The sequence below is a fragment of the Marmota marmota genome, unplaced genomic scaffold (assembly GCF_001458135.2).
Source record: "Marmota marmota marmota unplaced genomic scaffold, marMar, whole genome shotgun sequence".
Classification (NCBI taxonomy): domain Eukaryota; kingdom Metazoa; phylum Chordata; class Mammalia; order Rodentia; family Sciuridae; genus Marmota; species Marmota marmota.
The window spans coordinates 3,564,311-3,586,043 of NW_026000022.1; the positions used below are offsets into that span (position 1 = coordinate 3,564,311).

Sequence of the window (21,733 nt, forward strand, 5' to 3'; positions counted from 1 at the left end):
TTTTTGTTGTTATCTTTGTTCTGGAATATCCTTGCTTTACAAATGCATAAATTGGTTATTTTAAAAGGAATTGGAGAGTGTTTTGTGTTTTTCTTCTGGAATGTCTACCAGTCAGTTGTAGGTTAACCTGTCCTCCTCCTTAAATCAAAAGGCCCTTGAGCAAGTACCAAGAATGCAACGCAAATAACAAGAAATGTTGGTGAGGAGGTGAGAAAAGGGGAACACTCATACATTGCTGATGGGTCTTCAAATTGGTGCAACCACTCTGGAAAGCAGTATAGAAAGTCCTCAAAAACCTAGGAATGGAACCCTATTTGCCCCAGCTATCCCATTCCTTGGTATGTATCCAAAGGAGTTAAAATAAGCATACTACAGTGAGCTGGCCACATGGATATTTATAGCAGCTCAATTCACGATAGCTAAGCTATTTATTTATATGGAACCAACCTAGGTGCCCTTCAACAGATGAATGGATAAAGAAAATGGGATGTTACTCAGCCATTAAGAAGAATGACTTTATGGTATTTGCCAGTAAAATAACAGATCTGGAGACTATCAAGCTAAGTGAAGTAAGCCAATCCCCCAAAACCAAATATGGAGCGTTTTCTTTGATATATGGAAGCTAACTCACAATAAGGGGGTTGGAAGGGAAGAATAGAGGTTCAGTAGATTAGATAAAGGAGAATGGAGGGAAGGGAGGGAGAGAGGAACAGGGAAGACAGTAGAATGAATCTGACATAACTTTCCTATGTACACACATGAAAACACCACCGTGAATCTCACCATGGTGTACATCCACAAAAACAGGATCCTAATTAGAAGAAGATATATTCCATGCTCGCATAGTTATATCAAAATGCATTACCCTGTCATGAAAAACTAAAAAGAACCCCAAAAACTTAAATGAGGGAGTAAGAACAATAATTTGGAGGCAAAGGAAGCAAAATTACTTGATAGTCTCTGGATAACATAGGTATGAAGGCTAAATGAACCCACACGTAAGTGGATGTAATTTTCCAGTTTGAGTCAAAGATGGAAAACCATTTATTTAATATTTTTTCACATATGGAAATATAACTCATAAAATATGTTAAATATAAAAACGGAGTCTTTTCAGGGACAAATTTTAAGCATTTCCTTCAAGTTTTGATCTGCATGAATATGTGTATGAGCGCGTGAAAATCAAATATATGTTATAAAGTTGAAATGATACTCTCAATAGAATGTCACATCTCACTTATGTCAATAAAAATAATACATAGGCTTTCCCCATTATTAAATGTTCTTTTTAGTATTCTTACTTTTAGTTATAGGTCAACACAATGTCTTTATTTTATTTTTATGTGGTCAAAGCCAGTGCCTCATCCATGCTAGGCGAGCCCTCTACCTCTGTGCCACAACCCAACCCCTATTAAATGGACTTGGAAAAATAAAGGCCCTTGAGGTCAGGAACCATGGTCATTTCCATGTATTGCATATATTCAGGTTTTATAATATAATCTAAAAAAGGTCATATGCATCCTTACATGTTAAAGTTTTACAAATCATCAGTATTATTACTATCATTGCCATTATTTTGCCTTTGGTAAGTGAACCATCTTATATAAAACTTCCAACCCAGTACTTGGCAAATGGTATGCATTCAATAAATATGCCTTTTCTTCTCACCCCCATATCCATATGGAACACAGAAATTATCTAGATTCTTGAAGACTAGAAAACATGAAATCATACTCGAATAAGCATGTTCAAGCTGACAACCTACTTAAGCAATTTTCTCTTTCTAAACTATGTTGAATGGCGTTAACAGGAAAATAAGTGCATTTAAATCAGCAGTTCCACAGACAATAGTGTCCTCTGAGTTCTCTTAAATTTTAACCATAGTGAGTCTGAGCCACACCTTGAAAGGACAAGCTATGCTTTAGGTTAATATGAAACTAAGACGAAACGCACCCTTTCTGCATTGATTGATCTTCTGATGGACAAAGTGACCAACTAGTCAGGGACAGAACTAGTCTCCTGATTCCCAGACCAATGGTAACCATTACTGATAAAGGGAGGCTAAAGTGGGGGACGGACAGTGAAGGCCAAGAATCTTCAGCCTGTTTACAGAGGGAACACTCAATTGTCACTCAAGACCATCTGAACATTTTCATTGTCAACATGGTTTTCATAAAGGTGTTAGACTCTTTGCTCTGAACTGAGGACGATATCCATTTGGAAAGCCATTTTTACTCGAACAGGTCTCTAAAATAACATGAGACCCTTTGTGCCACTTAATCACTTAATGAATCGCAAGGGAGCTCTTTAAACTAACAATTCCCATCCAATCTTCATACTCTATTAGTTCAAAATGAGTAAAAGTTATAAAGAAGCTCCTAATGAGCACACCTGTGCCCCAAGCCATAAGGAGGGAGTTAGATTAATAGATAAAAACCCACCAAAATTCAATGCAGACCATGTGTGGCTCAAACCCACATTTCAAATTCGTCTTAGAGACAATGTATATACATATAAATGGGCATCAAAATGTTCTAGAGATTCTATCTCAATCAGGCAATCTACCTACTCAAATAATACAAAGTTTAGAGGTGAGACAAAGGAGATATTATGCTTAGGAACTGAGATGATCATATTGATTTTCCACTTTGGAATAAGCTAATGTTCTAAGGAACAGGGGAGTGCAATTAAGGATTAAATAGTCGAAGAGTGTAAGGTACCCCTTGCTTTTTTTTTTTTTTTTTTTTGGTATACACACACACATACACACATACACACAAATACCATGGTAGGAATTTAATCCTGTCATTTTTTAAAAAATCACTTTATTTCACAGAGGAGGCCATTGGCTCCATTTGACTTAGATGTAAACCAATATTTTACCAACAGATATCATCTAATTTGGCCCCATATCCTATCTCTGAGGGACACAAGAGTTGCCTGTGATTGTCTTGCGCCTTGCTTCTGTCAAGTTTCAAGGAACATGCACCACTTGTAAAGAATAAACAATGGAAGCCATTAATGAATTCCACATTTTGTGGTTGAGAATGAAGGAAGACTATTTCACAGAAGAAACATTATGTGGTTCCCGAAATTTCCAACCTGCTTCACTCCAAGGTCTTAATTTTGTAAAGCATGTTGAGACTTTTACATGACAATGTCCCAACAGTGTCACCTGAAATGAGAAGAAACCAAAGGAACCCAGGACCTCACCGTCGTCTCTTAAATTTCAAAGCAGAATCCTGAAGCATTGAGCAGCTTTGTTAAAAATAAATAAAGAAGTTGTGACTTACCCTTGACCTATGGGAAGAGAATTTTTATTTAATCACAGTTAACATTTGAAATCCACTTAGTCCACCATCTATAAGGCATATTCACATATGTGATCTCATGTGAGAAACAACTTCTAAAACCAGTTGTTTGAGGACTTACCTATTTTTGCAAGAGATGCTAAGAGTATCCAGAGGGTGACCTCATAAGGAATTTGCACATAATCATAATCCAGTTCGAAAACAGATATCCTTTCATCTGGCACCGAGCTGGAAGCAGCAAACCAAGCCTTAGGTGCATGCTGAGCAGGGGAACTTGCAGATTCATTCAAATCAGAAGATGCCTCAGAGCCTACAAGGGCCACGAGCAATAACAACCAGATGCAAGGACTAAAAGGCACGAATATCTTGAGACCCATTCTGTGGGCTTCTGCTACACACCCTGGGTGCAGATGTGTGCCACACATCTGCCGCGGAGAGGACTTCTAGAGAACAGCTGCATTCACCTGGCTCAAGGTGACAGACACACAGTCCGTAGGTCCATCCAAGAGAGTCCAAGTATGTTGTTGAGGCTGTGTGTAGAAGATTTCTACTGTTTTTTTTTTGTTTGTTTGTTTGTTTGTTTTAATGCTTATGTTGGAGCAATTCAGCTTCGGACTCAGACACAGTCATTCAAAGAACTTGTTAAAGAAAGCACAAGGAGCTACCTGTAGAGCCTTCATGCGATCATGACCTGAAAGCAATTTATAAAGGGGGGAAAGAAACCTCCTCTTCAAAGCCGTTGGTTCCTCACTTCACTGCAGGCAGGTTTCATCTTGAGGGTGAAAACCGAAAAGGACACCACAGTGCTCATTCCATGTGCCATCAAAGTCCTTTTAATGAGGAAGGGAATCCTTGCCGCTCTGTGGCATCCCAGGAAGGAGCTACCTGTCCTGCCCCTGTCCCTGCTTTCCTCCCCTTGCTACTCTGTCACTTGTTCTGAATGGTCAAGGCAGGTAGTTCTTGAAACACACTTAATTATTTGCTCTGATTTGGCTTTTGTAATGAAATGTTTGCGCTGAGTGTTCGCCACAGGTTACACTGCTGCCACCTAGTGGGCGCCCACGATGAGACACCCTTGGCAAGTTGAGGGATGAATAAGGTGTAAACTAGAAACGTCCTGGAAAACTGTGTCTTACAGTCTCTATAAAAGAGGAAGGAAGAGGGGGAGTGGTGGCAATGGCTAGGATGACCTTGGCATAGTGTACTACCAGACTTCGTGATGAATACTTCATAGGAGTGAAGCTTCACCTCTCCTGAAATTTACAAAGAGTTTTTCAGAGAAAAACAAACCAAATAACAACTCCCATAGGTGCCTACAAATTTTCTTCCATCTTAACGAATTCTGTTATTGGGGTCCATTTGTTGAAAAGTAGTGCCACAGAATGTTTATGAAAGAATTGATTCTGAGGTGAATCTTAAGAATTTCTTTGTAGTTCTCTAACCTTTGGCCAAGTGAACTTGGCCAAGTGACTTCATTTGAAGAGAGAGGATAAGGCTGTTCATCTCACTGAGCAGCTACGAGCACTAAATGAGATGGTGTGGAGTTGGCACTTAATAAATGTCGGTTTTCACTATTTGAAATCACATCTCTCGTTCTCATAGAAGATCAAATTGACAGGGTTGCAATAAAGAACAACAGTGAACAGGAAATGATAATTATTATTCATCATTAATATCACTGCTTCTGCATCAAGCTGCACAGGGATTTCTGTTTTTTTCTAGTTTGCATCCTTCGAGCTGATGAGCCCACTACTGCCTGTATTCAGCAAAGATCCTTAGAAAACTGAGGAAGGATTGGTTGTGATCCCAACACCTAGTCACAACTTCAAAATAAGATAGGAGAATAAGGAGCTCACAAGTGGATGTTTTCTCTTTTCCTCACTGTTAGACTCCAAGTTACTAAAATAAATCATCAGGTGTATTACAAGAAGGATACCATAATGAGTCCACTGTTTTTACTCAGAAGATATACACAAATGGCTTCGTAATAGAAAGCTTATTTATAATAGTTTTTTTTAAAAAAAAAAATTTGGTATTGGGATTGAACCCACAGAGGCTTAACCACTGAACCACATCCCCACCCATTTTTTAATTTTATTTTTCAGTTTGAGATAGAGCCTCGCTAAGTTGCTGAGGCTGGCGTTGAACTTGTGATCCTCCTGCCTCAGCCTCCCCAGTTTCTGGCTTTTACAGGCATGCGCCACTCTGCCGCCTTCAGTGTCTTACTTTTATTCGCATTTTTATTGTTTTTTTTCTTCTATAAAGAAACGAGGGGGGATGGGGAATGTCTCCGTGGAAAGACCCAAACCAATTAGAAGACCTCCATTCTCAGGCGGAGAATTACCTGATTCACTTCAGGAAAGTTGCTCCAATTATTTGAGCCTCAGTTTTCTCATCTAGAAAAATGAAGATGCTCTCCATATCAGGGATCCCTTTCCTGCTCGAAGATCGCAAGTCTTTGTGAATATACGATGAAGTGTTTTTACCTTACAATTACCTGACGGTTGATAGCACAATCACCGTTAGACAAGGGAAGCCATCTAGGGAGGGTAGCAGAATAACCTGATTTCCACACCAGCCTACCCTCTGGTACCCCAGGTGAAGAATGAGCTGCCCACCTTACTGATCCTTGGCATCACACAGATGTCTGAACATGCTTTCTGAAAGGCTTTCACAATTTAGTACACAGAAGGTGAGACCAAGCCTCCAGGAGCAGGAAACCCAATGCAGAACCTGTTGGGGAGGAAAAGAAGCAAAGGGAAAGCACTTCTAGAATGAAAACCACAGGAGCTCTCGGACTCTCCCCCTAAGAAAACCCCCGTCACTGGTGAGAATTGTTAAATACAGAAGAGACTATTCAGTCTCTGCAAATTGTCCTCGGGACACTCAACAGTATCTGTAAGATCTGTGTCTTGGCACAGGTGTGTGGCTTGGCACTTTCTCTCCCCGCACCTCAGTTCAGTGTGAGGTAAGCTTTTCTCTGGGTGGGCACAACCAAGAGTTGAGGATCCCTCTAATCCCCAGGATAATCCCCAGGATAGAGGTACAGTTTCTACCCGGAAGAGTCAGGCTGTCAGTACATGTTACCAGAACTGGCCCTGTCCCACCCCAGCAATGTGTCACTCAAGATCTCTTGCAGGCAGGCGTGACTGAGAGATCCCTTCTTCCTTCGAGCCCTACCCATAGAATTGAGCTTTAACCCCAGAGGCAGAGGGCCAGGAATATGGGGCCCCAATTACTCTCATCCAGCTTGCTCAGGGAACTGATTTTTCCTACCAGGAAGAACCAGCCAAGAAGACTAGGTAACTAGGGGCCACTAGCCCTGCCCAGCACCTCCCTCATAATGCAGAGCATCACTCTAAGAACGGCAGGTGGCTGACACTGTTCTCAACTCCAGGGTGGTGAAACAGGGTCTGCAAAAGAGGGAAGGCAAATCCTAGGACAGAGAGCCCTTCAGCTGTCTCTAAGGAGACCAGTTTTATTTGGGACTTAGTGTCGGGAAGTTCAAGCCTAAGGTCACTGTCCAAAACCATGGAGATTTGAGTTGTGAGCCAGCAGGAAGAGCTGGGAGCTCCATGATAGCTGGAGAAAGGGTAAACCATTAAGAACTTTAAGAAGAACCCTCCTGAGGTCAGAGCAAGCCTCAAAGACGGGCCTCCAAACTTAGCCTGGGAAAGGAATGGAACTGACTTCAATTGATCAGATCACGGAGGCATTTATAGCCCAAGGCATTGGTGAGAATGATAGGCTGAGCTGAGTATAAATTATAGACCATTTGGCAGCTGAATGGGTGATCAGTGGGAAAAAAAAAATCAAATAAAAGGCTAAAACCTGTCACCCTGGAGGAGAGAAGAGAAGGAAAGATATTATGAAAGATCCAGTTTGCTTTGGTGATATCAAGGCTGTATAGGGCATGATTTTACTGAAATCAGGCAGCCAAGTCACTAAACAGTCAAACGAGCAAATACCAAGCTCTGGAGTTGGAGAAGAGGGAAGGAGTTCAGTATCAAGAATTGCTCAAAGTCCAAAGCTCATCTAAAATATCCGGTTTTTAAAAACAACGAAAATGAGACTACACACTGCCCACAGGTGATGCCCTTTTAGATTCAAACAAACAAGTAGATTAAGAATAAAAGAACAGAAAATATACCATGGAAACATTGTGGAAAGACCTGGAATAACTTACAAATAACTAACAAAATAGTCTGAAATAGCGAATGTTTCTGGCGGAAGATTTAGGAAATGAAAAGGGTCTATCTGTGACAGATGTGAATGGTGAGAACATACAGTTAAGAGAATAATTCCATAACATGGGCCCACTCTACTGACTCCTACGTGCTCTCTTTGTCAAAAAACAATTTACTTGCAGCCCTGCCTGGCCTAAGTAGACAGGATATGCCACATTCCTCAGCAAACTACCTGTTATCTGCAAAAAGCAAGGCAGGCAGAAAATTATGCTGATAAGAGGAACCCAAGTTAATTTTGTGACCCTTTTCACAGACCAGATTCCAGAAGATAAAGATAACTCCTCCTAAAGATAAAATCTGTAAGAATGTGTGGTTAAGAATCCAATTAGAATGGGTCAGCATGGGCGCAGGTGGCACAGTTGTCATGGCAGTGTGACTTGAAAGTTTGATGTCAACCTACAGTCAGTCAAAAGGTGGACCTGGGCGGGATTTTCTGGAAACTTCTCTGGGATTCCCAATAAAACTGAAGGGCAGGTGAGAAACTGATGTGACTCCATTTTTAAAAATAAATAAATAACAGCAGCTTCTACCTCAAGGCCTGTCCTAAGGAAGGGGGCGTGACCCTTGTCCTTGGAAAAACCCAGAGAGCACTCCTAAGCACACACCCACCCTGCTGAGTTGTTTGTAAATAACCTGAGAGGTCTGTGGCGCCAGGTGTCCCTGACTCAGTTAGGCTAGGTGGGGACCCATAGCAACCCCTCTAGCAACCTCCAATCAGCATGAGACAGGGAAAATACCTGGAATGCCAGATGACCCCCAAGTGGTTTATGGTAGTTGATGACAAGTTGGGAAACCATGTAGTTTAGCACGTACACTCCTCGTGGCTTAAATCAATCAGTTCAAAGGAATCCCCCTCTTGTACTAACCAATCACCCCTACCCAACTTGTTCCCGCCAGTGAATGTGCTAATCAATGTTAAGAGTTGTTGTTTGATTTTCCCACGATATGGAATGATTTGCTGTGTGATGTTGTGACGCATAGAGTATCCCCCCAAAACCTATAAAATCTCACTGAACAAAGGACCGGGACTCACTCCCTGAGACCACTGCATCGGGAACGGTTGTGAGTCCAGGCTCGAGCTTGCAATAAAGACTCTTGTGTGATTGCATCGGATTCAGCTCCTGGAGGTCTGTTGGGGTGCCACGAATCTGGCATAACACAGGAAAGCTACACTGTCCCTCTCCTCTCTGAGAGGACCCATCCCCTTCTTTGAGAGTGTCCCCTTTTCCTTATCCTGTCCCTTCAGTAAAACTCAGGCCTGTTCCTCTGAGTGACATGTCTGAAGTCTTCCTGACTTGATCACAAGAATTGGAGTTTGAAGGGGATCTTCCCACTGCCTCAGTGTCTGGGAAGGCCCCAGCTCTGTACCAAATCCATCAAGAAGATAAAGCATTTATAAACCTGTACATGCCAAGTGAGATTTGTCCCAGGAAGGCAAGGTTGGATTAATATCCAAAAGTCATCAAATATATGTATTGATTAAAGGACAAAACCTCTTCAATAGATTGAGAAAGAAAAATTTGTAAAATATCAACATATTCTCATTTTAAAAACACTCAAAGACTAAGAATAGAAGGGAACTTCCTCAACATGAGAGCATCACAGCCAGCATACCTAGTGGTAAAAGACTAAATATATTTTGTTTAAGATCAGGAATAAGACAAAGACTCTCATCACTTCTGTTCAACCTTCTACTAGAGGTTCTCTTCAGGGGAACTAGGCAATAAAAATAAATAAAAGGCATTCAGCTTGGAAGAGAAAAAGCAAAATGATTTCTATGAACAGCCGATATACCTTTTACATAGAAAATCCTAAATAATTGACTAAAAATCTGTTAGATCTAATAAGTGAGCTCAGCAAGCTTGCAGGATAGGAGATAAATTTATAAAAACAAATTACATCTTAAAGTCACAAACAAAGCCAAATGAAATTCAGGAAACAATGCCCTTTATAGGAGCATCAAAAGAGAAAATTCTTAGGAATACATTTAACAAAAGAAATGTCAACTTTGGATTCTGCAAAACGAAAACATGGCTGAAAGTAAAGAAGAACTAACTAAATACAAACAAATTCACATTCATAGATCAGAAAACCTAATATTGGTATGTTAGTAGTACTCTTAAAATGATAAGACATGATCACTACCAGAATCCTATATGTGCTTTTTTCTAGAATTTGACAAGCTGGTCCTGAAATTCATATGGAATATGCCAATAATAGCAAAAAAAAAAAAACTTGAACAAGAGAAAAATAAAATTGGAGGATTCACCCTTCTCAATTTCAAACTATGCTACAAAGGCACAGTGTAACCAAAGCAGTTTGGTACTAGCATAAGAATACACATATAGACCAATGGACAAAACTAAGAGTTCAGAAATAAGTCTTTACATTTATGGTCAATTGATTTCCAACAAATGTTCAAAGAAAATTCAGTGTGTAAAAAGTAGCCTGTTCAACAAATGGTCCTGGGAAACCTGATATCTGCTTGCAGAAGAATTAAGATTAAACAGTTAATTTTCATAGGATGCTTAGAACAGTTTCTGATACTTAGGAAACACTAAGTAATAATTGCTTTTAAACTGGCAGAGTGGAGAGTTAAAGATGAGAAGGGCCTCCATTCACTCAATAAGGGTGGAGAATTTGCTGTCATGTATCCTGGGGATACCAGGAAGGAAAAGATGTCTGCAGAAAGAGAGAGGCATGATTAAAGAATACATTTTATGTTATGCAGATTTTCCTGACTAGACCCATTTAGAGAGAGTCACGGCACTTGATAAGCAGAAGCTTCATAGTTTAATTGAAACCAAATTCACTTTCATATGTGTAAATGGTAAAAAGATCAAAATGATAATTATCAATCAATCTAAGTCCCTAAAAGAGATCCATTCTCGGAGGCACCAGGTCATCATAATGGGCTGGACATATACCTGCCTGAATTTATCCACACAAAGAGGGATTTGAAACTGGAAGGGGGGAAAAAACCATAAAAACATTTTTTTTTCACTTGCAAATCAGAGAACTAAAGGAATTATGTGGAACTTTAGGTCCACAGAGAGCTCTGCAAATACCTGCAGCTTTTGATCGAAATATTCAGACAAGTGTATTGACAGTGGAAACCTGCCCTGCTCTGATCCTTTTTTGGTGCCCATTCCAAGAATCCTTGTGGTCCTTGTTGTCTGCTCTGGAAAACCTATCCATACTTGGAGTCCCAGGTTGATGAGGAAGGAATGCCCTGACTTCTCTCTAGTAGACTCCTTACTATTCAGGTCACCACATCCTGTCTATCCTCAGGGCTAATAAGAATGCTCTGCCCTTCCCATCCTCCAGGGCTTCGGCTGTGCACACTGGGAAGCAGAACGTCAGGGGTTTTCTCTTCAATCTCCCAGACACAACTTTTGTTTTGGAGAAACTCCAACAGAACAAAAGCAAACGTAACGCCACTTTCTGTACCCACACATGGTGACTTAGAAAGTCACCTCTCTCCTAGAGCAGCTTTGGACAGAATGATCCACACACCTTTTCTACCTTCCTGTCTTGAGCCACTCTTGCTGACTTTACCAGAAAGTTCCTTGTGCAGCACTTCTGAGTCTAAAGTGTCCGTCTCTTGCCTCTGAGCTCTTTTTCCTTTTTTCAGGGCTCAAATTTCCATTCTTTTTTTAGGAGAAAGAAGGGAAAAGAGCAGTGATAGAGAATAGGTCAATGCTGTCCAGAAAGACGATTTGCTTTCCAAGCCCACAGCTAGCAATTAGACTGAATGGCCTTGGACCAAGTTCTTGTATATCATACTCCAAAATTGAAAGCCTGCATCCCAAGCCTGGAGAAAAGTCAACAGCTTTGACCCTGCTTTCAGGACAGAAAAGCTGAGCTTTGTCCCTGCCCCCACAAAGTCAAACTTCCACTGCTCAGAGAGAAACAGGCCCTGTGAAGGGTATAATCAACACCTGGGGATCCCCCCAATTCAAAGAGGAGCAGACAGGTGTCATGGTGCAGTGGGCATGGGGAGGGCGGGCATGAATGTGAGCTCTGGAATGAGTCAGATCTCCAGGCCAGAGTTACAGACACATTCCTGCAATTCTAATGTGATCGTTTCCCTAAGGGAAATAGAATCTTGAAAGAGGAAGAATCTGGAGAAGCTCTGTGATCTCTTCAAACTTTGGTTATGCTGTCTACCACGATGAAGATGATGATGATGATGACGATCAGTCTGAAGATTAAGTAACATAACAGAAGGGAGAATGCTTGGTACATAGCAGGTAGTAGGTGAGTGTTGGGTAGTAGATGTTTTATATCCCTTAGTCTCAACCATACTGTCTAATAAGTTACTTGTCACTGTTATACCTTAAAGAAATGGGACAATGGAAGTAAAACAGCAGGTAATTAAAACCAAATTATATCCTCTGACTCCAACTACCCACGTTATCACCCGTTTCTATTCAGAAAAATAAGCCCTAAGGCCAGCTGAGCCCAGACAAAGTGGCTGAGCTAGCAACTCTGCCTCCTTACTCTTTCCCCTCCTTTCCAAGGGACTGACCCCTCCCACCCTCCTTCTCCCATCCCACCCATCGCCACCATCCCTTGCACTAGGAATGTCTAGTAGGTGTAGTCTCCTTCTTTTCTTTTTAAAATTATCCCTCCTTTTCTTTCTTTCCTTAGCAAAATTCCTTTTTTCTTAGGGTTACCGTGGTCTTGGACATTGAGGATCACAATTTCTCACTCACATGGGGGGACCACATGGGCTGGCATGGGTTAGAGGCTGCTTTTGCTATCCCAGAAGAGTAGATATCCAGGCAGTTTAGATAAAGGCAAACTGATAAACACAAACTCGTGGGATGTGGGGAGATATTGTGGGTGCCTTGGTACCTTTTGTGTTGCTATAATAGAGCACCGTAGATAGACTGCATCATTTCTAATAAAACGAAATTTATTGGCTCACAGAAAAGATGGGACATCTAAGACCTAGGTGCCAACATCTGGCAAGGCCCTCCTGGCTGCAGTAAAGCAGGGTGAATCACATCATGTGAGGAAGAGCTGAAGGACGTAGAGAAGGAGGAACACGAGGAGACAACCCTGCTCCTGCCATCATGTGCCTGCTCCCACCATGATGGCTATTTCCAAGGGCACAGCATGAATCCATCTTACAGGCCCCACCTCCTGACACTGCCACTACGGTAACTAAATCTCAACATGAATTTTTGAGGGACAAACAATCAAAACACAGCAGTGGATCAGAAGAGATTTAGGGTCTTCTCTACTCTAGCTTCAAGCACATAGGTGGGTGTGAAAAAAATCAGATGATCTTTCTTTTTTTTTTTTTCACAGTTGTTCTGAAAGAACTATTTACATGCCAATGAACCACTACCACCTTCCATTGGATGTGACTCAGTCTAGGTAAGTCTATTGTCCCTTCAGGGTTTCTGCCCACTTCACATCAGTTCCAGCACCACGTGCCTTGGTATTAGTCACTGTGGGTTGCCATGACACATTACCAGAGTCTGGCTGACTTAAAGAGCAGAAATTTGTTCCCTTACAGTTCTGGAGGCTGGAAATTCAAGATCAAGGTGGCAGACAATTAAGTTTCTGGTAAAGGCTTTCTCTCTCTCTCTCTCTCTCTCTCTCTCTCTCTCTTCCTCTGTGTGTGTGTGTGTGAGAGAGAGAGAGAGAAAGAGAGAGAGAGAGAGAGCGCACTCTAGTTCTCAAGCGTCCTTTCTTATAACTAACTCTATTGGATCAGGATCACATGACTGCCTTTAACTTTACCTCCTAAAGAGCCTATTTCTAAATAAACCACGTTGGAGGCTAGAGCTCAACATGTGGACACAATTCAGTCCACAGAAGATACTTTTCACGAGTTGTGTTTCTACCTAGCTCCTGACTTCTTGTGATGAAAGCTACATGTTGCCAGAAGAATTTGTTCTCTTTTCAGTCTCAACTGGCAGAACGTGAAGGTTCTTGTGTAAGATATTAAGATAGAAAAGTGTATCTTTCACTACCCACAGGTAGCTTGTGGACTTCGGAGACCTGTTGCTTGATTACAAGACGGAGTTTCATGTCTCTCTTAATGATCAAACTTTCAGGACTCACAGCCTTTAGCAAAGGGAGGAGGCTTCACAATCACTGGAAAAATTCCCCAAAGGTCCACTGAAAGAGACCACGGATCCCACAATGCTCTGAGATGGAGCAAAATTCTGCCTTGAAGCTCACTGGCTTGGCAATCCTTGATAGAGAGGCCAGGAGGGTTGGGAAGTCCTTCCTGGTGGTGTAGCTATGCCTTGTGGAACAGTGGCACAGGGAGAGTGTGCAAGAGCTACACCTGCTCCTCACTGCCCCACTCTAGAAACCACATATCATCGCTACTTACCTTCTGGAAAAAAAAGTTCCATGGCCCGAACCAATGACATAGGAGACTGGGGAAAGTGGTCGTTCTGGGTGTTTGGGGACAAAATGACTTAAATGAACACAGCCTTGTCTGTACCACACCTCACCATTAGCTCTAATTAGACTCAAGTTTCAATTGCATAAGTCATCATCCAACTGTAGGTGGTGGCTGATCTGTAAATAGCTTCTTAAGGGAACTGTTCAGGGAAAGCCAAAGAGACCCTACAGAACGAAAGTGAGGCGATGGCAGAAGAAAAACATAGTTGTTTCCTGCGGATATGTTAGGTCTGCCTGTTCAGTAACCCAATTATGAAAAAAAAATCCAAGGCATGAAACAAACTAGGGTAGAAAGGTAAAAATAGCCAGTGGGTTATATGTAACTTCCCAGATTCTGGCCAGAGATTTCCCTCTGAGTGATTAGCTTTAAAGGGCACAGGACACAGACAATTATGGGGAGGAGGGATCAAATGTTAAATGGGGCTTTTCTAGTTGACTCTGAATTTTGACAGAGCACACAAATTTAAGGACTCAGAGTGACAATTGCCCCCTTTTCTTCCAACAGAGGTGATTGACAAAACCCCTGAGAGAAAATATGCTCTCACTAAGTGCAGCTAAGCTGGTCCAGGAATCATGACCCTTGGTCACCTTCACGACAGACACTTCATCCCTACCGGTGAGAGAGCACCAGGGGGTCAATGCACAGAGATGAGGCTTGTCTCCCCTCTGGGAAGTTGGGTCACCCCATGGCTGAGAGTTGGCAGGAAGTTCACGGCAGCCATGGGATCGGTATATAAAAGAATAAAAAGATCCCAGAGATTCTGAAATTTCTCCTTCCAGGTTCAAAGATCAAACTAATGTCTGAGCCTCTGCAGGACGTCACGGATGTTGGGAGATCAATGGTGAAGTGAGGAGAGAGGGGGACGCAGCAATGGGAGGGCAGACATCTGCTTCCCCACAAGCCAGGGGAGCACCGTGCAAGATAGCCAGCTTAGAGCCGTGTCGAAAGAATTCACCCCAGAGAGCTTCCCTGCGTGGGCAAGAGGTGAGGCAGAGTCAGAAGAGGGAATTCCTGCATCAGTGTGCCAGCACGGGTGGCAGCCCTGATCGGATGGGGAAAGAGAGACTTTAAAAATTTAGTTTTTAATTAACATTCAATAAAATTAAATTCTTAGGTTCACAGTTGGATGACTTTCACGTGGGTGTAGACTCACCTCACTGTGAGGACAATCCGACTACTTACTCTCTTTGGTCCTTGTTTGGGTCACACCCTCTTGTACCCCTAAATGCCAGATTTGCTCTCGATGACTGTTTTTACCTTTCTAAGCATGCCATATAAATGGAAAAAATGTCACCTTTTGAGATGAACGTTTTTCACATAGCATAATGCCTTGGGATTCATTCCCCTGTTGCATGTCTCAAAGATGCATTCCTCTTCATTGCTGAGCGATATCCCATTGTATGTCATCCTCACCATTCTGTATCTGTTCTGAGTAAATGATTGCACTTTTGAACCATTCATCCTTCACAGTGACCACAGCATTAGATTCTTGAATGGAAGGATCTGGCAGAGCCTTGCAGGAGGGTCTTCCTGGTTCCATCTATGATTCATTTTTTTTTTTTTCTGGCTCATTCTTCAGCATTCTGCATGTGTGAGAACCTCTTTTGGTGTTCTGTCTTGGATATGCACTCAAAGGAAGTGACCTCATGGTCCTGGTTTGGGCCAGGTGACCACCTCCCCACATCTTCCTCATATGGGCCTGTGTACCACTCACATAACAAACCAAATACCCCCATGTCTCCCCCATATCCACCGAGTCCACCTGCCCCCAAAGCTCTGTTTCCCACAGCTCGTTCACTGCCATGCCCTGACTCAGACTGCACGTCCACCCACCAATCATGGTTTGCCATCTTCCCATTGGTTTGCTTCCAGGGGTCCCAGCAACCGCGGATCAGCTCTGGCGCAGGCAGCCAAAAGAACTTCTTTGCCAGTCAGTGGGCAAAATGACCTTCCCTCACAATGTCCCAAACCCAGCCTTGTTGAGGACACCCTTTCCAATTCTGTCTTTCTGTTCTCCCTCAGCCTCAACCCCAAGATACTCTTTGGAGTCCTATTTGCAGCTTCATAATTAATCTCTTATATCCAAATGAGTATTTCTTTATATTAAATATATATGAATTCTGTCTTCTGATTGGATACAAACTGAGACACATTGGTTGAAGGTCACTCAGTTGTTTCCAGGTATTGATGATTATCAATAGAGCCACCATAAACATTTCTATGTTGGTTTTGTATGAATATTCAAGTTTCATTTCTCTGGGGTAAATACTAAGGAGAGGAATTTTGTGGACACCTAGTAAGTAGGTAAAGACTTGCTAACCTGTGGCCACCCCATTTTGCATTTCCACCAGCAAGGTGTGGGAGTTCCATTTGCTCCACATCTTCACTTGCATTTGATTTTGTAAGTTTGATTGCTTCTTCTCCCCACCCACTGCCATTCTACCTTTGGCAGTTTCATTTGATATGAAGGGTTTTTTTGTTATTGTTTTTTGGGGTTTTTTTCGTAGTAAGGATTGAACCCAAGGGCACTTAGTCACTTAGCCACATCCTCAGCCCTTTAGAGACAGGGTCTTGCTAGGTTGCTTAGGACCTCACTAAGTTGCTGAGGCTGGCTTTGAACTTGTGATCCTCCTGCCTCAGCCTCCCGAGCTTCTGGGATTACAGGCGTGCACCACCGTGCCTGGCTGGTAAAGCGATTTTGTCATGGTGGCTTTAATTTCCATTTTCCTAATGAACGCTATATTCCTCTTCAATGAAATATCTATTTGACATTTCACTGTTTGTGAGGGTAGTTTGTTTACTATTATCAAATTTAGAGATCTTTATAACTGAATACAAGTTATTTTTTAATTATCTTCCAAGCATTTTTTATTATCAATTTAATTTTTTTGTAGTTGTAAATGGACATCATAACTTTATTTTGTTTATTTTTATGTGGTGCTGAGGATCCAACCCAGTGCCTCACAAGTACAAGGTAAGCGTTTTGCCACTGAGCTATAGCCCCGGCTCTTTATTATCAATTTAAAGCTCATTTTTAATCCTTCTTTTAACATGGTTTTCCTCATAACAACAGCTACTTTTTTGAAATTTAATTTATCACTTTTTTCTCTTATGGATCATGCTTTTGGTATCAAATCTAAAAACTCTTTGCCTAATTCCAATTTATGTATTCTTTGAAAACTTTTATAGATTAACATTTTACATTGAGATTTGTAGTCCAATCCTGAGTACATTTTTTGTGTAAAGCATGAGGTTCCTCTTATTGTATGTATATGCCCAATGGATTCAACACTACTTTTTAAAAATTCTAACTTTTATTAAATTGTCATTGATCTTTGTCAAAAATCAACAGGTTATATTTATGGAGATATATTTTGGACTGTCTATTCAGTTTCATTGACTTACTTTTCCCAATACTGTATTATCTTGACTGCTTTAACTTTATAATGAGTCAAAAATTTGAGGAATGTGACTTTTCCAACTTTATTTTCTTTTCCAAGTTACTTTGATAATTCTAGTATCTTTTTATTCCCACATAAAATTTTGAATAGGTTTGCCCATATCTACAAAATGTCCTGCTGAGATGTGGCTTTGAATTTTGTTAAGAGCAGGCTATACATCTCCATCTATTTAATTTTTCTTTATAAGCATTTTGTAGTTTTTCAGCATAAAGAACATTTACAAGTTTTTTTTTAATTTTTACCTAAGTGTTTCTTCCTTCTTTCCTTCTTTCCTTTTTTTTTTTGTTGAGCTATTGTAAGTGTAATACTTTTTAACTCTTAGTTATCAATTGTTTGTCACCAGAGATTGAAATATATTTGATTTTTACATGTTAAGTTTTTACTCTGAAAAAATACTAAGCTCATCAGTTTTAGGAATTTGGGGAGGAGTAATCTTGGATTTTCTACATAGAAAATCAGGTTTCAGGAATAAGGACAATTTTATTTCTTTCTTTCCAAACTGCATGCATTTTATTTATTTTTTCTTGCCTTATTACATTGATGAAGACTTCCAATACAAAGTTGCATATGATTCTGAGAGTGAATATTCTTGCCTTGTTCTCATTATTATAAAGTATATCATCTTTAAAGTATACCATTAAGCTGTAGTGTTTCCTTCTGTTTGTTTTTAGAGCAATTTATCATGATGAGAAAGTTATCTTCTATGTTTAGTTTGCTGAACAGTTTTATAATGAAAGAATGGAAAATTTTATCAAGTGCTATCTTGGAATTACTTTCTATGATCATAGGGTTTTTCTTTCGTGAACTGTTAATATGGAGGATTGTATTGAAGGATTTTTAATTTTAAACCAATATTCCATACCCAGGATAAACTCCACTTAGTTAGGGCGTATTTTTAGCTTCAGTTTTCTTGAATATTTTTGTCAATGTTCATGAAGAATGATGATTTGTCGTTCTCTTATACTTTCATTGTTTGGTTTTGGTATTAGAAAAATGAGCTTCGAAAACTTTCTTTCCTTTTCTGTTTTCTGGAAGAAGTTTTATAGAAATTGTGGGGTTTTTTTTTCCTTTTCCTTTCCTTAAATGGTAGAATTAGGCAGTAAACCATTGAGATCTGGAGATTTCTGTTCGGGAAACTTTAAAGTAGGAATTTCATTTCTGTAATAGTTTTGACTAATCTAGGTTATCTGTTTCAGCTTGGCTGAGTCTTTATAGCTTGTGGGAATTTTTATAGCTTTGGGGAATTTGTTGATTTCATTTATACTCTGTCTATATGGTATCTATAGTGGTTTTATCATGCTTTTAACATGTGTGGAGTCTGAAGTGAGATTTCTTCTTTCACTCCTGATACTGATCCTTTGTGTCCCCCCCGCCCCCGCCAAGTTTTTTTCTTTTCTTTTCTTTTTTAATCTTGGTCAGTCTGCTAGTGGTTATCATTTGTACTGATCTTTTCAAAAACCATCTTTCAGGTATTGGGAAATACCTGAAATAGAGTGATAAGAGTGATAGAGTGATAGAGTGCTAGCCTGGTGTATATAAGGATCTGGGTTCAATCTTCTGTAATGTAAAAACAAACAAACAAAAAATAGCTTTGGTACTATTGATTTTCTCTATTGTTTTCTGGTTTCAGTGGAATTAATTTCTACTCTTACCTGTATCATTTCCTTTTTTTTACATTCTATGGTGGAAGTTTAGGTTATCAAGTTTGAGATATTTTCCTTTTCTAATATAAGCCCTTACTTAATAATATACATTCCCCCTAAGCATGGCTTCATTCAGTCTCATCTGGCAAACTCTGATACATCATATTTTCATTTTTATTTGAAAAGTTTATTTGATTTCCCTTGAGACTTCCTCTTTTATCTGTGGATTGATTTAGAAATGCATTGTTCAATTTCTTAGTGTTTTAAGATTTGCTTGTCATTTTCTGTTAATACTTTCTAATTTGACTCCTTTATGAATAGAAGACATACTTTGTATAATTTCAAGTTTTTAACTCTTGTTGTTTGTTTTACAGTTTAGGAGATGGCCTGTCTTAGCATCTTTTCTATGTGTTCATTAAAAGAATGTGTATTCTGCTGGTGTTGGGTAGGAGAGTTCTGTAATTGTCAACTTGATCCAGGAAAACACCAATTAAGTGGTGGTGTTCTGCTCTTCCACATACCTGCTGAATTTCTGTTTATCAGTTTAATCAATATTTGAGAGAAGAATGTTGAGTGAAGTCCCAATTATAATTGTGGAATTGCAATCCTATCAATTTTTATTTCATGTATTTTGAAATACTGTTGTTAGGAGCATATGGATTTTAAGATCATCAAGTTTTCCTTTTTGGAAAACTTGTCTCTTTATAAAAATCTGATATCTAGATATCTTAACAACATATAGTTTCCCATCTTCCCTCCTTCATTTTGTAACTAACTTATATACTACATCTATCTACATTAAATATCCTCCCAGAAAATATTATTTTTTTTAACTTTCAACAGACCATATCATGTTTTCAATGTTTCCCAGCACCAACCTTTGTAGAACCATTTTTATTTTAGCAGACAATTGACCCAGTTGGAAAAGGCCCCTAAACTTCAAGCATCCTCTGAGTACAGAGTCAGTTCTATTCTATTGCCTTTCGGCTCTGTTTGGACCCACCCCATCTGCACACACCGTCCAATGGCTCATCTGGAGCTCAGAAAGGGGTCAATCCCATAATTCAATTCTGGAGGTTGATGATATTCCATTTAGGGTCACATTCACCTAGGTGCAGCTAGGTGATGAACTAGGAGATCTTGAACAGCTTTCTGGGTTCACTATACTGCACTTCTCTGTCTGTAGTCTCCATGGTGCTTTCTCGTGGCATAGATCTCCCCTCAGCTCTTGGGCCAGAGTGCCGGGAGCTTCCTTACCCTGCTTTGTGATGCACAGTCAAATGGCACAGGGACAGAGAGAAAACAAAATTCAATACAGTTTGCCACACCCTCTTGGGACCACAGCACCTTGTACCAAAGTGGGCCATCTCCCTGCCTGAGAGATGTAGGCTCTTGAGGGCCCGTATTTCTGTTCTTGTGTTGGTACTGTTGCTGCCACCACAGCGTGACCTAGCATCTAGGCAATGAAAGAATAGGGTGGCGGGAGTGATACAAAGGAAGAAAGACCAGGAAACCCTGACCAGTCTTCAAGCCAGGCCTAGAGGTCTTCTACAGCTCTCTCTGTCATCCTTAACAGGATGAACCCCTGTGGGCTTCAGACTAAGTCAAGTCAGGAGATAGTAGGTAGAAATAAAAACATAAAACTTTGAATTCTTGTCTTCTTCAATCTGTTTGCTTCTATTGACTCTTTGGAATCGTCAAATCGATTTTCTATGCATTCTCCCAGGTTTTATGGCTAAAGTGAGAGGATCAGAGTGGCGTGTATTTACTCCATCTTGCCCAAAATGACCACCCTGAGATAATATAAATGTTAAATATCAGTATTAACGTCCAACAGAGACCAGAAAGGCTATGAAAATCACCTAAGGTATCACAGAGTCAGTAAGGAGTGACCTCGGCTATGTTGGAGGTAAGGCCCTCACCCTCCTAACTAGGACACATTTTCAGAGTGAAGGAAAGAACTCTGGACAATTACCCTTGGATAACAGGAACCAGACCTGTGGCCTCTTATTTAGAAGATGTGGTGAGAAAATAATACTCTTTTCTGATTGTATTCCACTGAGTCCAGCTGCTGGATTATAGTCTGTTATGTGTAGAAAATATATTTTGGTTGTTTCCTTTGTTTTGGTTGGTTTGCATATAGGAAATATAAATAACCTTTTGTCCTAAATGCTAATTTTTTTTCATCTTCAGTATACTTACTAACCTAGAAAGAGTGCATTGTATAAATATCAGAGTTAGGGATTTTTCTTTTTGTGTATGTACAAGTCTGAGGCTTTTTCTGTAATGCTGAGGACAGAACTCTGGACCATGGGGAACTTCGTCACAAGGGAATCTTTTCTTTTTCTTACTTTTTTTTCATATTTTTTAATACATAAATTTGGATGCACCAGCCCAAAAGAAAGCATTCTAAGTCTGAGGTCTCAGAGAGAGAGGACGGCACAGCAGCCCGATGACAATGTGGGTTCCTCCCTGCTGAGACCCCACAATGATCCTTCCCACAAGAGACTTCCTCCAGGCATAATTTATACCCTTTTTCTCCTCTTTAACTTTATCACCGAAATTTCCAACAAGGATGTTGCTTGGTGCCAGAGCCACAGTGGTTTTTATGATGTGGGTGCCTCCGTAAAGAAAGATC

The 21,733-nt window shown here is 40.5% G+C and overlaps 1 protein-coding gene across 2 annotated transcripts in view; it reads right to left on the bottom strand.

The window, feature by feature from the left end:
* Slc9a4 (solute carrier family 9 member A4) overlaps window positions 1–4,246 on the bottom strand; it is a 57,293-nt gene extending 53,047 nt beyond the window's left edge. Inside the window, exon 1 of one of the 2 annotated variants that reach the window (XM_015504960.2) lies at window positions 3,433–4,246. In XM_015504960.2, coding sequence (XP_015360446.1) covers window positions 3,433–3,736 — 304 coding nt within the window. In that variant the 5' untranslated portion in view covers window positions 3,737–4,246. The remainder of the gene's footprint in view (window positions 1–3,432) is intronic. The other variant, XM_048810472.1, reaches the window with a different exon arrangement.
* Window positions 4,247–21,733: the final 17,487 nt, after the last annotated feature.